This window comes from Anastrepha obliqua, chromosome 3, assembly GCF_027943255.1.
Source record: "Anastrepha obliqua isolate idAnaObli1 chromosome 3, idAnaObli1_1.0, whole genome shotgun sequence".
Lineage (NCBI taxonomy): Eukaryota > Metazoa > Arthropoda > Insecta > Diptera > Tephritidae > Anastrepha > Anastrepha obliqua.
Window position 1 is genome coordinate 27707105 of NC_072894.1, and position 16747 is coordinate 27723851.

At 36.0% G+C, this 16747-nt stretch overlaps 1 protein-coding gene across 1 annotated transcript in view; it reads right to left on the reverse strand.

The window, feature by feature from the left end:
• LOC129240064 (cyclin-dependent kinase 14) overlaps positions 1 to 16747 on the reverse strand; it is a 288617-nt gene that overhangs the window by 12934 nt on the left and 258936 nt on the right. Inside the window, exons 8-9 of the mRNA XM_054875532.1 lie at positions 6676 to 6888; positions 3470 to 3649 (exon numbers count right to left, since the gene is read on the reverse strand). Of these exons, the coding sequence (XP_054731507.1) occupies positions 3470 to 3649; positions 6676 to 6888 (393 nt within the window). The remainder of the gene's footprint in view (positions 1 to 3469; positions 3650 to 6675; positions 6889 to 16747) is intronic.

Here is a 16747-nt window from a genome sequence, read left to right on the forward strand (position 1 = left end):
AGCAACGAGTCAACGAAGCATTAAATGCAAATTGGAAAATGTAAGTTCCAACAAAAAAAAAACACCGAATGGGGAAATCGTTACGACTATTACAAACACTTTTTCAAGCACTTGAATGAATAATAACAACAGTAATAACAACACCACGCCTGTTAAGCACACGATATTGTACATGAAAATAGACTAGGAACTACGTTACTCCATTCCACGTTCGCCCATTTTAGTGGTGCGTTGCATTGGCCACTGGATAGCTTTGAATCGTTTGAAAGGAGTTTTTCGCCACCAAAATATGTGTAAAGCCCTTTGTTGTGCGGCACAAAAACGCACATGTAATGCGAGTGAGCGCTACTAAGCAAAACTGCTAACCATGGCCTGCCCTAAAAACTATGAGTTTACTAGCGAATTTGGAGTGAGAGAGGAAAAACGCCGTATAACATAGACACATCGCTTGGCGCTGTTAGCATAAAAACCCAAATTCAAGCGCATTGCATACACCCATCCTAGAATGACTGTGCATCCGCAACAAAAAACACTAGAAAAAAAAAAAAAAAAAAACAAAAACAAGTAAACACAGTGTTGCTGGCTTGGTTTTGTGGCACCATTATTGCCAGCATTGCATTACATAGGTTTGCGAATGATGCTATCGGCTACACCGCATGTTTTATGAGTGTTTGCGACAGTTTGCAAATTCGCGTTGCATTCCACTATTGGTATTTGCGATTGTTTTGCGACGACAACAAGGACTCGGGAGCAATTGCCATGCTACAATGCAATATCCCATATAGCTGGCGAGGCTGAGCGTAAGTGTGTGCATATAGAAAGTGGGACACGCAGTTGATATGTACGAGTACGAGTATGGCACACAACTGTGTGGCGCTGTTGATGCTGGCTTGCAGATTGGCGCTACAAATGTGTTTGCCTTCAGAAGGTTGTGTGGCTGCTTATAAGTACTCTTTTAGTACTTGGTCGGGTCGTTCGTTCGGTCGTTGGGTAATGAAGTGACTTGGTCGATGGATTAACTCATGATTTGTGGTAATGATAAAATGGTGATTTGGTTTTATGGATTATTTGTTTTATGGGAATGCATTTAAGGGCTCCACAGAGTGAAGCGTCATAATGTATGGTGCTGATTGGCTTTTAATCAGGTTGTTAGGGTGAAGTTGTGCGGAAATCCAAGTGGATGGGTATGGTAAGGTTAAGCAGTGTGCGCCTGAAAACAAAAACGAGGTTGATTAACCTCAAGCAACTTGGGCACAGGTGCATTTTTGTTTATAATAAAACATGGTGAAAATTTTTACTACATTCGGAGTCGTTTTCTCATCGTAAAAGTATAATTTAGTATGCTTTACGACTTCAGATAAATTGTTTGTCACTTTAAAGTGCTCTTTAATTCTTTTAGCATGACAAGGCATGAGTGATTTATTTAAGAATTAAAATTTGAGCTCAAACACTTTGAGCCTAGGTAAAAAATGTGCAAGGAAATACCAACTGGCTTTTAAATACAGCGGATCGAGAGCTTAATAAGCGCTTGACAGAACGAAAATATATACCGCCACTATAAAATCGATTTTTATAATTTTAAAATTCTGAGTAAAAAAATTCAAATTTAGGTTGAATTTTTATAATAATGAGGTAAAAAAGTTACACAATTGGTGAAAGTAGGTTGAACTTTTATAATTTTTTTATAAATTCTGAGTAAAAAAGTTAAAATTTGGGTGAAAATTTGTTGAATTTTTATAATTTTTACAACTTTTTTTGTTTTGAAAATTCTGAGTACAAAAGTTAAAAACCTGGTGAAAATATGTTGAATTATATACGTTTTTTTAATTCTTAAGTTTTTAAATTTTTATAATTTTCTAAATTTTTTCTGAAAGTTCTGAATAAATAAGTTAAAATTTGTGTAGAATTTTCATAACTTTTTTAATTTTTTCTGAAATTGCTTAATAAGAAAAGTTAAAATTTTTGTGAAAATTGGTTAAATTTTTATAATTTGTTCAAAAAATTCTAAATAAAAAGGTTACTTTGTTGAACATTTGCTGAATTTTTAGCTTTTTAAATTTTTTCTGTAAATACTTAGTAAGAAAAGTTTAAATTTTTGTTAAAATTGTTTGAATTTTAATAATTTTTTTGAAAATTTTAAGTAAAAAGTTAAGATTTTGGTAAAAATTTGTTGAATTTTTATGATTTTTTAAATTTTCTCTAAAAATTTTATGTAAAAAGGATAAAATTTTGGTGAAAATTTATTGAATTATAATTCTTTAAATTTTTTCTTAAAATTTTGATTAAAAAAGTTAAAATTTGCGTGAAAATTGGTTGACATTTTTTTTACTTTTTTCTAAAACGTATGTGTGAAAATGATACAATGTTTGTGAAAATTTGTTCAAGTTAAACTTTTACTTTGTTTTTAATTCTTTCTAAAAATTCTTATTAAAAAAGTTAAAATTTTGTTGAAAATTGTTTGAATTTTTCTAATTTTGTGTAATAATTCTGAGAAAACAGATGAAAATTTTGGTGATATTTCTTGAATTTTTACGATTTTTATGTAAAGTATAAAATTTCGAATTATAGAGTTTTCGTTAGCCAATGAGTTATACTTTTATAAAACAGACCAATGAACACTCAAAAAAGGAATAAAAGGAATTGAAGCTGAAGAAAATGTTAAGCTGCTACGGCTTTTCGCGCGCTGTATTCACACATTTTCGAAGTATGCATATCCCTGTGTGCGTATCCTTCGCATATTTACATATGAATCTGTTTGCTGTCTGTAGTAGTCATCAGCAAACAATCTACTGTATTCTCACATACACAACTACATATGTATGTATGTAGGTATGTAGGCATTTTAGTAATAAAAAAAGAGCTTTTAAGCGAGTAAGTTAAGTAAATGTTTAACTTTTTAATTAAATTACTTTGCTTGCAACAACTTTTGCCAAACTTCTTACTATTTTCAAACAGTTTCGTCAACTGTCATTTGTAATGATCTTTTTTATTGTACCTGTGTACAGTTTTTGTTATTGGCTTTGGTAATTTTCGCTGAAATACTGGAAATTCATAGACGTTGTCGTTTCATTTAACGGTGACAATGATTATGTCAATTTTAAATTCGACTGGAGTTTCCAGTGCTCGGAGCAAATAAAAGAGCTAACTGTCACTGACATTGCATATCTATCCGTCTGCTTGTCTGCAGGTGTTTTTGTTTTGTGTTTTTGCAGGTATTTTGTATTTTGCAAAAACTTTATCATTAAATCGCTTTTGAATGGTGCCTGATAGTAGTAGGTTTTGCGCTTGAAAACGCAAACTCATTATCAGATTTTTCAATTCGGTCTCTATGTACATTCGTACTTTTACTTATGTGTTAAAAATCAGAAAATGAGAGTCAAACTATTTAAAATATTCTTCAAAACGTCTTTTAAACAAATACAGAGAGTCACTGAGTAAAGTTTTTTTGTCTGAATTTATTACTACTCACCATCGGGCAACTCATAGAGTTTTCTCGGCAACGGCGCGAAGTAGGGATGCTGCAGCGCTTCTTCAGCTCCTATTCTTTGTTCTGGATTTAATTGCAGGAAGGCATTCGCTATCGTTTCACCATCAACGATGTCATAGAGTCTAGGAAAATTGTGACCTAATTTACGGGGTCGATAAAAACCTGCGTGGAATGGAAAATAGATATTAATGATGCTATTGGCAATAATAATAATAATATTAAATATATCTACGATAACATACAGCGGGCAGTTAAGCACTTAACCAACTTCGAATAATAAGCATTAACGCCAAATTTTAACAAAAATATACTGTTATTTTTCTTCATTAAACACATTTTTAATATTTCATTAAGGATGATTTTTTTTTTATTTCAATATTTTTTCCGCATTTTCTATCACCAGGCGTGACATGGTTGCAATGCAGTTATTAATCCAAGTATCGAAATGCGTATTTTTAGAATAATAGGGGTATTCAGACTAAGCTCGGTGAAGCTAAAAGTCGATATGCAGTAATGCTTTGCATGCATATTCTCTTCTCTCTATTCAATACAAGGTTACCAAGGTGGCAAGCCAGATAAATTTGCAAAACAAATCGGTATTACATCAGCTGTTTTGTGTTCACATTTATTTCATCTACTTATTCGTTTCGCGCGAAGGAAAAAAAGAGGAGAAAGCCAACCTCATACACCCATATGCTGAGATGAAGAGAAAAGAGATGAATAGAAGAAGTTATTACAATTTGAAGGCGCCTTCAGTTCGCTACTTCTCTGCTCGCTTGACGAAAACTTATCGCGCACGATACGCCACCAGCGAGTATAGTTATAACTCATAAAACTGGTAAAACTTATCATTTAAAATGCTGCCAAATCTCTCTTCTGATATTTGGTCAGATTTATAGGACCGCGTTCATACAAAGCAAATTTAGTTGCTTCAACTTTGCAAATGCTCTTTTGATTTGCCCACTGCGGTTAAGGAGGACGAAATGATAGAAAATGTTAACTTTTCTATATACGAGATGCGTTAAAAACTAAGACGAATTTTCAAATTTCGCGGTGAGAATATATTATGTTTTTTTATGTTAGTACACTCGTCTGAAGATATGTTTACGGTGAATGTTCACAGCCGATTAAAATGTGGAGAAAGTGAATAAATTTGTTATGGGGAATCGTCGAATCACATTTATAGAACTTGCTGAGGATGTCGGTTGGCTCATGCCATGCAATCTTTTCGGAAATTTCGGGCATGGCATATGGCAGCGAAGTTCGTTACAGAATTGATGAATTTTGCCCAAAACCAACATCGCATAAGCATCGCTCAGGAATTGTTCAATGACGTTAACGACGATCCAGATTTGCTTAAAAGGGTCATAGCTGGTGACGAATCAATGGAAGAGTCCAGGAGAGCCAAGACGAAAAAAAGCACGCCAAGTTCGATTAATGTCAAGATTTTGCTCACTGTTTCGATTAGCATAGCGTAGTGCATCAAAAGTTCTTACCACAAGGTCGTAGGGTAAATAAGGGGGTATTACCTTGAAGTTATGCGCTGTTTTTTATTTTTTTTATTTTTAATACGAAAAAAAAAACGCCCAAAATGTTGGAAAAAAATGTATGGCTTTTGCATCAGATAATGCACCTGCTCGCTCATCTTTGCTTATGAGAGATTATTTGGCCAAAGCAACACCGCTATCATGCCTCAGCCACCGTAATCACCAGATTTGGTGCCCTGCAACTTTTTCCGGTTCCAAAGATTGAAGAGAGGCATGAAAGGATAGCGTTTTGCGACGATTGAGGAGATAGAATCCGAATCTCTGACAGAACTCAAGGATATACCAAAAAGTGCATATCAGAACTGCTTCGAGGATTGGAAAAAACGCTGGCACAATTGTATTATATTGTATCTGATGGTACTACTTTGAAGGGGATAAAATAGAAATTGTTGATAAATAAATATTTTTTGAGAAAAATTAAAATTCACCTTATTTTTTGAGCACACCTCGTACATACGTTATACTTTAAATTTTATGATATAAATTTCTAATTTTATAAATAAATTTCTAAATTTTATGAATAAATTTCTAAAAAAAAAAGGAATTTAAAAATAAGAGAGCCTTCAAGGGGGTTACGCATTTCTCGTGGCTCGCGAATATCTCCCCAATACTTCTGAAAACTATCAGTTCCATCGCGATTAAATTTTTTTTATTCATCGCTAAAAAAGAAGGACTGCAATTCATCAAACCAGAACTTATTATTATTGACGAACTCAAGTCTAGCTGCTTTGTAGCTCCGGTTTAGCCAGTCTTTTTCAATATTTTAAATTCAAATCTTCACTCAAAATTTGTTGTACGAGTATTGTTCTCTTCGTAACGTTGTGAAGTAAAGTTCACATCTAATTTGGTTACGGCTCATGTTTTTTTATTGACAGCCATCCGTCTTCTCTGTCTCGTACACCTGTCGTCAATGCTAGGCTTTGATTACTTTCGTTTCAGTTCTTAAATTTTTCAATATCCATCACAATTTTTCAAAAAGTTGTGGATTTCGATTTATATTTTAGCGCTATTTTTGCGAACTCAGACTCCCTATTTAGTATAAGCTAGAATACTAGCGCCCTCCTCGGCAGATATCTGTGTTCCTTTCGGCATAGTGTCGTAAAAAGTTATTTTCGCCTATGAAAATTATTTATTTGCTAATGGAAACTACTCAAAAACGTATGTATAAAAATATCACGCATTTGCCACAACAAGAAAAAGATCTTAACGAAAGCACTTGTCTCTTATAACTAAATAGATATTTTCAGCAAGAAACTCAAATTTCGTTGCTTGAACGTAAGGCGACTTGAAGTAAAAGACAAAATAATTTAAAACTACCGCTAGTTCATGCACACATTTAAATACATTTATAAGGCAACTCAAGAAAATATTATGCAGCTATTTTAGATGAAAAGTTAAGTTGATTCGTTCCTTATAGCTATTTTGCTTAGTGTAATAGTAGCCTTTCAAATGTCTGTCAACACATTTTAGTATGAAAAAAAATTATTTAAAAAAATGTCAGGCAAAGTTCAGCACGTAGAAACTTTCTTTGTCCTTCGAATGAAGCAATTTACAAATACTAAGGCATTATACTATTGTACTCTATATACTTGCATATTACCAGTGGAATCACCAACATATACTTTTTAGTCATTAACTTACCTAACTTATGCGGCTTATAACCAGGGAAATGTGTTACACCCGGCCACGTCTCCTCAGTGGGAGTGCCAAGTAATTTAAATATTTTATCCAGCTGGTCATATGTATCACGTATACCGGGGAATGTTGGCATGCCAGTTACCATTTCCACAAATATACAGCCGACACCCCACATATCCAGCGATGTCGAGTATTCAGTGCTGCCAAGCAGAACATCTGTGGAATTAAAAAGAAAAGAATATATGAAAATACTCGAATGCATTTAATGTACATACATTATATGTATACATATGTATATAACGTTATAAAAGTGGACAAAAGGTGCTGGCAGCACTTCTTTTTTTTCTAAAAAAAAATCTTCTTTACAATCCTCTTAGTTTGTATATGCAGTGGTGAACATAAAAAAACGACGAAAAAACGATCTATCCAATCAACTATTGAATTTTTTTATGAGAACTCTGAGTCCTCTCCCATTGATGGTGGTGATTTATTCTTTAAATCCAACTTATTCTCAACAACGATTTTTCGTGCAATGAATTGCCAATCGGATCTGATTTCTCATTTAATTTCAGTTTTTTCAGTTCAGTTCCTTCTTCAGATGATATCTTAATGAAATCTCAAAACTTGCACGCTTCTCCCAAAAAGGCAATTGCTTCAATTAAAAATAATATTTAATAAATCACTACGGTCTGATGAATTTATAGACACTTTGAAATTGTCTTCTATAACGCCGATTCTGAAACGTGAGTACAAGACTATTGCCTGCAACTAAAGACCAAACATCCTAGATAGTGTCTCTGAACTTTTCGAATGAGTCGTCAGAGATATAAATTTATTATGCACTCACTTGCGTAAAACTAACTGTAGTTAAAAAATAAGTATACATATTCATAGTATTTGTTGTCATTATTAATTTGGCGATTCACTTTTTTAACTTCTATGCAATCTTCAAAATGCATTCGGTTAAGCTCTCACTTGCGGAGAAAATTGTGCGCAAAAAGCAAGAGAAGGGTCATTTGGCGCACAATGACAAAGCAAAGTTTAAATTGTCCAAAACGTACGGTAAGTTATACGTAAAAAAAGTTGAATGAAACCAGGCCAGGTCACGAAGGCCTGGCAGTGGAAGAAAAAACGGATTTGCGTCGGAAACGAAAGAGAAAGAATGGCGTCATTATTTTACTATCAAGTCACCTGGTAAACTAAAAATATTGGAAAAGTGCCCTAAAAAATTTTTGCCAAGCCATCTGCCAGTGTGGTATTGGAAAGCCAAGTATTCACTACCACGGGCACTAAAAATCAAGAAGTTTATAAGAAAGAGTATTTGCAAAAACGTTTGCTGATATTCATAAAATAACTTAAAGGCTCAGTTCAGTTCTGGTTCGCTTTAGCATCGTGTCATGGTCGTCTGAACATGAATAAATAAAATAAATAATTGGCGCGTACACTTCTGTTAGGTGCTTGGCCGAGCTCCCCCTCCTATTTGTGGTATGCGTGTTGATGTTGTTCCACAAATGGAGGGACCTACAGTTTCAAGCCGACTCCGAACGGCAGATATTTTTATGAGGAGCTTTTTCATGGCAAAAATACACTCGGAGGCTTGCCATTGCGTGCCGAGGGGCGACCGCTATTAGAAAAATGTTTTTATTAATTTTGCTTTCACTGAGATTCGAACCAACGATCTCTCTGTGAATTCCGAATGGTAATCACGCACCAACCCATTCGGCTACGGCGGTCGCCCATGAACTGGTATGAAAATCACGGGGTAAATATTGCGACCCATTGAAAAATATTGGGCAATTGTTAAAAGAAAATTGCTAAAACTGAAAAATAAAATTAAAAATGAGCAACAGTTTAAAATGAATTGGCAGAGAGCAGCAGATACCGTACCAAAAACTGATATTCATCGCCTCTTGAGAGAAGTCAAACCTAAATTGCGCCAATTGAGACCATTCTTTATATGGTATGAGCATACAGCTACTTATGCCGATAATGCGACGTCGACGTTTCAAAATCATGCGGGACTCCATCAAATATCGCAAGTAATTTTTTTTTAACAGAGAAATAACACAATTCCGTTTTGTATAATTTTAACCAGATAAAAAGCAAGTAAAGCAGTTGAATTATCAATATAGAAGTACTTCGGAAATAGTGAATTAAAATAAACTTGAAGTTAGCTGAATTCTCTACAGGGTATGTAAACTTTCAACATGCCCAACACTGCGTATGAGTTACCTAAAGTATTTTTATTGCTAAATTACAGTAACACATTGTGCGTACATACGTACAGCTGTTACCGAAAGTACAAAATATGAAAAATGAAAGTGAATGTTCTTTAATAGAGATGAACAGTCAATTTCTTTTTAAAATCAAAATACAATGAGAGAATAGGCCTTCTACTCTCTAGAGGCTTTAAGTTAATTAAAATCCACTGGGAATTATAGAAAGGGATAGGATTTGAGAATTTTCGACATCTGAGAACATATGTAAAGGAAACCTTCTCTGAATGTCAAATTGGGAGAAAGGCCTCCATATAAATGTTTCATACTCTCATCTAAAGCAAAATAAGGAAGTAAAAAGTAATTTGATAGGGTAGGGGTCCAAGAACTTCGAGCTTTTATGCCGTTTAAAACCTAACATTAAGTAAGAAGTGAGCACAATGAAATTAATTTGACTATTAAGTGAAAAAACGGAAGTCAAAGATCACACTTAGATCTATGGGTTCATGAACAGATTCAAGTAAAGTATTAGTAATACTAAATATTGCTGGAAAACATTTTGTTTTGGCGAAAGTAACATGAAAACAAATTACAAGGCTTAAGCCGAGTTCAACCTATGCAATGTTATATGTTAATTTTTTCTTGGAAGCACAAAGCATTTTTATTAAAAGCTCTTTTTGAGCCATTTGAAACCTGCACTTTATTATAACACAATTAAATGGAATATATGTTAAAACAGCCTATTCGAAATTCTTCTACTTTTAATTAAAAGGCATAATATTTAGACTTTTTTTAAATAGTTTCTACAGGGTAATGGAATATACTTGCGAAAAAAATAATTTAAATTAAATGAAAAAATGTTCAATAAGTTCCTGTGCGGTAGTTAATTAACGCAGTACAACTTTATTATTCTACAAAATATTCTCTTAAAATTTTTTAGATACCAGCCGTAACCGTTTCATCAAATCGGTTACAACACTTTGAATAACTAAAAAACAATATGCAAAAACTAGTTGAGTGAAAACTTCATTATGCCATAAATTGATAAAATACTTCCAGGAAGCAAAAAATCAAGTATTTGATCATGAAAATACCTACAAATTCTCATTATTATTTCGTGCTTTTAAGAGATTAGAAGCATGCGGAAGAGGTATGAGCAGGAGCCATGCAACTCCAAGAAGGAAATAACTTGGGTTTCTCCTTCAAAAAGCTGACTGAATAGCTATGCATTCTTGCATTCACATAAACATATGTACACATACACATATGTACATATAGTTGCATATGTATGTATATGCACACTAACGGCTGCCAACTTAGTTTGCATTTTTGTGCAAAAAAAAAAAACAAAAATTATAGGCGAATTGGAAAGTAAATTAAGGCAGACAGGATATTGATTTGGACGCAGCAAAGCCGATTGATGGTTGTGTGCTGAAGACCTTACATAACTATAGATAGCCGGTTGGTCAGTAATAACTTTTTCGACCTGGCGCAAATAACAACAAACAAAAAGCGAAACCCAAAGTCAAAAAAGTTTAATGGCAACAAATTGCAATATTCGCATTGTGGCTGCCACAAAAGCCATAGTTTACGGAATAAGTTCGAAGGCAAAGTAACGAGTTTGCAAGGTGCATAAGGGCAGAGTGGATAATCAAGTAGAAAATAGAAGATTGGATATTGCAAGCTTAAGAACAAACTGAAAATATCCTTTCAACTAGCCGGACAATAATTTGCTTTTGTACTGTGCACAGAGAACTTTTATTATCTATCAATTTAATCTTTAAATATCTACAAGTTGTGCATGGCCACTATTTCATTTTCTTAATGAAAATTTAACATACCTCAAGGCGTTTCAATGTTGCATATTGCCTAATTGCATAATGGACCATCAAATTCTAAAGGTTGGAGCTTTGTACGAATGAAATGGCAAACAAAAAAATATTTTTTCAAACAATATTTAATTAATGGATTGGCAACTCTTTAAATACCGAAAGTCAGAAATAAATTTAATATTTTAGAGCTGCCATTAAATAGCAACAGAAAATGTGAATATCAAAAATTTACAAACTTCATTTTACATATTAGCAATATGTCACTCACAGCTAATCCAAGCTTTCTGAGGTATACATAAGTACGTACATGCAGTGGTGGTCAAATCATATGCAACTACTGCACTATTACAGAATAATTACATATTTTTCTAGTTCAATTTTGTTGAGTGTTCATTGAAAGGAAAATTAATTTAATTTTGGTATGCGTTGTTTCATTGAATGTTTTCAAAATAAACAAAATCCATTTTCATAGTAATGAATAGTTTAAATTTTGTAAATTTTGTAAGGCGGCCGCCGTAGCCGAATGGGTTACTGCGTGACTACCATTCGGAATTCACAGAGAGAACGTAGGTTCGAATCTCGGTGAAACACCAAAATTAAGAAAAACATTTTTCTAAAAGCGTTTGTCCCTCGGCAGGCAATGGCAAACCTCCGAGTGTATTTCTGCCATGAAAAAATTCCTCATAAAAATATCTGCCGTTCGTAGTCGGCTTGAAACTGTAGGTCCCTCCATTTGTGGAACAACATCAAGACGCACACCACAAATAGGAGGAGGGGCTCGCCCAAACACCCAAAAAGGGTGTAAGCGCCAATTACATATATATATAACAACTCAAAAAATATGAGGGGCAAAACAAATGTAACTTTTCAAAAACAAAATGAAAATTATTTCAAACTGATAATATATAGCAAATACAATTTTTTTTTTTTGTCGGGACTAGCAAGTGCAGCACTCAGACATTAATAAAGTCCATTGTACTACACCTGGATTCCCTTTTAATTTTCTTTAAATCTAACCGATCTCCGAAGAAATCCGAGTAGATCTTGTTGTGCTAAGGAGCCAAGGTGGTCGCTTCTTAACACATCAGTGCCAAAGACCTCAAACCTGATTCGAGCGAAGGCAGGGCAGACGCACAGGAAGTGGTCCACCGTCTCATCCTCCTCTTCACAAGCTGGGCAGAGTACACTGTCTGAGATGCCTACCTTTTCCATGTGCTTCGCCCACAGAAAGTGGCCCGTCATCAGTCCAACCAGCTGTCTGCACTCCCTTCTGATTAATAACAGGAGGGTTTGCGACAGTCGATCGGACATGAGAGGTAACATCAGTTTAGTCCATCTGCAGCCTCTCTCAGCCTGTCAAGCTCGCTTGTGGGTTGTAGTAATCCATTTGCAAACCGTGGCTTTGATCGCCGCAGAAGGGAGTGGCAAAACGGGATCTAGGCCAAAGAAGCCCATCTTAGCTAAGGAATCAGAGGTATCGTTGTCCCGGGACACATGTTAGCATCAGGCTATTAAGTCTACCGACATAGTTCAGCCTGGATTTACAGGACTCGACTACCCCTAATGTGGTTGGGGGCAGTCTAAGGCCATGAGCGCAGCTTGGCTGTCGCTGCAGACACATATAGATCTGCCTCCCCATCGGTTTTCCACAATAAAGTTCATCGCTTCTTGATCAGCATACACCTCTGCTTGAAACACAGATGCATGCATTCCAAGAGCAAAGTGCAGTTTTGTCCTGCTGAATTCCACGTAGACCCCAGAGCCGGAGCCATGACGGGTTCCTAGAACCATCCGTGCAAATGCAAAAACAGTGTTTGTCGGGCTCATTTTCAGAGTTTGACCACAACTGAGCCTCTGGTAGCAGTACATTGCATTTCTTTTCAAGTACGACTCTTGATGGCATGGAGTCAAGGGGCATGGAGAGAATCGTTGTATCGAAGTCCCTGCCTTCTCTGTTTTCTAATGCCGGACAGGGGCCCTACAAGTTCCCATTGTGTTTCAGCCTGCAGATGGCCTTCAAGGCCTCTGCTTGGATGAAAGCATCAAGTGGTGGTAAACTAATCCGAGCATCTAATGTCGGGCTTGAAGTAGTCGGAAAAGCTTCGGAGCAACAGATGGCCACAGTGCGTTGTAGTCTCGATAAGGTACTCCTGACTCCCACGAGAAAGAGTCTTCTCATCTAGACCACTGATGCATAGGTGCTAATCGGTCTTATCTTATCTTATAACCGTGTAGATCCATAGGACCTTGCTAGGAGAAAGACCCCACGTTTTCCCACCGCCAGAAAGCTGTCAGTGCTTTGGATGCCTTTGATTCAACGTGTGACTTGAAAAGAAGTTTACCATCAAGGATTACTCCAAGATATTTGATTTCTTCGGATAGCTGGATTGTGACTCCTTTCAGCTTAGGCAGAACGAGTCCATCAAGCTTCCTCCTTCTAGTAATAAGGACAATACCAATTTTGGTGGGGTTTACCGATAGCCCACTCGCCCAGCACCAAGTGTCAATCAGAGTTTTCTGCACTTTTTTACAGATGCTCATAGCCGAAGAGCAGGCAACGTCGTCCGCATATGCTTGTGTGTAGACTCCAGCATTATTTAAGGTGGTGAGTAGAGGATCGATCACCATGCACCAGAACAATGGAGACAGCACATCACCTTGGGGGCAGCCTCTATTAACCCCGGACGACACCAACAGATCCTCCTCCGCACCGTGACGATTCTTTGGGCTAGCATTGAATGAATCCAATTCACCAGCACGCGGTCTACACATTGTTTTTTATCACGTCTTTCTTATCACGCTTTTTGCACGTCCTCTTGGTATTGATGCAATGAATTTATCAATGGTTTTCATCCCAATTGATTGTAAAACCTCTTGAAGTTTATTGAAGAGAACAGCGCTATTTTTACGCTACTCCTACCTACCCACCTATAAACTACAAGTTCTCCGTCAGTTTGAGATCCGGGAGCTGTGGTGGCTATTCCATTTCATTGGCATTTCTAGCGCTGAACCATGGCACGACCGATTTAACCATGTGCTTTGGGTCACTGAACTGGCACCATATGCCTTTAAAATATTTTCGTATATATATTTTACATAATAGCCGAACTCCATTTGCTGGAAAACAGCACCATTATAAAGGGTGGTCAGGTTGGAGATACTTTTTCCAATAAAGTTTTTTTGACAGATTTAAATCTTTAATGATTTCTACGGTACAATTTCATGATTTCTTTTTTATTTCTTTTGTCAGGTGGTGTCAGTCCTTTGGCTTGTTTTGAGTGGGCGACCACCTCGGTGAACAGCAGACACTCCTTTTGTTTTAATGCACTTATTAGTTATTGTAGAAATCCTTTTTGGTATGATTCCTAATTGATGTTGAAATCAGCAGTGATCTCTATACCAAACTTGTCTCTTGCCAAATTAACAAATTACCATATACACATATTTGCGCTTTTCGTTAAACTTCACCAAACTCCCGCGTGCAAACATTTGAGTGCGCTGTGAAACATGGATAAAAGTGCATACTAATATTCAGAAGAGAGCTTTGAGGATAGCCTTTCAGACATCTTTATGATATTCGAGTGATTCTGAATATGAAGTTGCCAATAGAATTTCTGATTGGTCAGAAACTGATATGACAAGAAATCAACAGGTTTTTCACTGTACTCCAGGAAAAAAAGGTAGCGAAAATTAAAAAATCCTCCCTACCTCCGAAAGGAAGCATTGCACTATTCCGCTCCCATATGATTTTTTTGTTCCTAGGGCTATCTCCTATCTTCCTACGTACACATCCTGTTTTTTATTCTTTTTGATTTCACCCGGCACCAGAGAAATTTTTTTAGAAACATTAGCGGTAAGTAATGTGTTAAATTTAAAGTCTTTGGGCTGTTAGAAGATCAGCCCCCTCGCTTTCATTTGTTTATGTCATCAACAATGGCAGTATTGATTGATCATTTCTTTCGGAAAGAATTAATGTCAATATACTACAGTGTAATCGTCTTAACTCTTTATCTTTTTGTGGTGTTAATTGTAATGCTCTGATTCGGGACTTAACTGAATTTAACTCAATATCAGGTTCTATCCGACTAGATTCTTCATTTCCGAAAAGAGTATTTTTAATTCCTTCATATTCAATTTTTTTTCTAATTAATTTTTTTATCTAATAATTCTACTTTTCGTCGTAATTTGTCTGGAAAAAGCTTGTATTAATAGACTAAATATTAACAGTAATACTGTTCAAATTGATCGCCAGTAAATTCTGTTCCCTATTACGGCTAGCACAGCCGTTCTCTTGTACGTTAGGTGCCCATGCGGTGAGACTTGGAATTGCTTGCTTTTCTGCAGAAGCTATGTGGAGGACGAAGTGGAATCATCTCAGCTCTTTCTTCTCAGCTGGTTTGCTCTCATCGGACAATTATTATTAGACATCAAGACATCCACTTAAACAGCGGATATTGCGGGTTTAAATATCACACACCTGGAAACGGAAATAAGCGCCAAAAAGTAGGCATAGAAAACGCCATAAAATTGTGACCAAAAAACGCCCGTAGGTACCAAGGAAATATAACGCCAAAAAGTAGGCACCAAAAAAAATAGTTTCTACAAGTTTGCACCAACAAGCAAGCGCCAAAAAGTAGGCAGTGTTATTTCTCACTAGAAAAACTCAGGAAAAATAGCCGAAAGTGTATTTAAGATATTTATAAGGTATAGCGCTCTCTCTCTCTTTTCTCTACGTTACATCTTTTTTCTCTCTCGCGGAACGAAAATGCCCGTTGCATGGCCCTGAAATTTTACTCTCCATTCTCGCTCGTCCATCGACGCCTAAGAAGTTTCACTTCAAAAACAAAAACACAAAAAATAAAAAGTCCACAACCTTAAACTCACACTTCCTTGTAATCCATAATTTTATAAAGCTATAAAACTGCATACCAATTTTTTGATGATTTTTGTTAGACCATATAAAAATAATTATGAACATAAAAAAAAAAAAATTCCAAGCCTGGTCAAAATATTGGGATCCTATTGTGGCGCGCTGTATGTATTTGGGAGCATAAAGCATTCCTAATTTAATTACAGAAAATCCCTTTGACGACGCTTACGCAGCAGCTAAGCAAGCAGCCAGTGACAGCCAACCAGAAAACAGTGGCAACAACAACAGTGGCAGCTTTGGCGCAATTTGATTTTTGTAAGATTGCTTTTTGAGGCGACTTTAGTGCTTTTGAAGCGAAACCCGTGGTAGAAACTGATGGTTGGTGGGTGGTGGAAGTAGTTCGAGTAGTGGGAGAAAACAAAGTATGCAGACAATTAATTATGCATACAGTGATGGTGAAGGGCTGAGTATAATAAATGCGTACAGAGTCAAGTTAACGAGTATTGTAAATAGGTAGGATAAATCCTTTTTCCGCCGTTTTCTTTTTTTTTTTTTTGGAAAGTAGATACACACATACACACACACAATTGCAACTACTTTTACACGCACTGTCAAGAGACTGAAAGACAGACACTTTTGTGGTCAAAAGGAATGCTAATCTTTTTACTGAACAGCGAGCTTAGTAGTGCTTTTGTATAACAAAGCGGAATAGGATTGTGAAAAGCTACCGGAAAAGCGGGAAAATACTTATATCGGATGTTTTTTATGAGAGCTTGAGAACTTAAAATGATAATATAAAGAATTTCATACTTCTTATAAGTTAGTAGATAATTTCATGGCATTTATTATTGGAGTATCCAGCATACCCTATGATCAGAAAGTACCGGGAATATTTAATATAAACGAACCGAAGGCGTAGTGCACCATGAGTGCCCTCCATCGCGCCAGACAGGCAATAAAGAATATTATTTAACCATTTTGAAGCGTTTTAGAGATGCTGTACGTCGTAAACGGCCGGAAATGTGAGCAAACATTTTTTGCGCAATTTTGCATGATGATAACGCGCCATCGCACCGAGCCCAAATTGTGCTGGATTATTTGCCCAAACACTAAGTAAATACCATCGTAGGGCACCGGATTCGCCTGATATGGCCCCG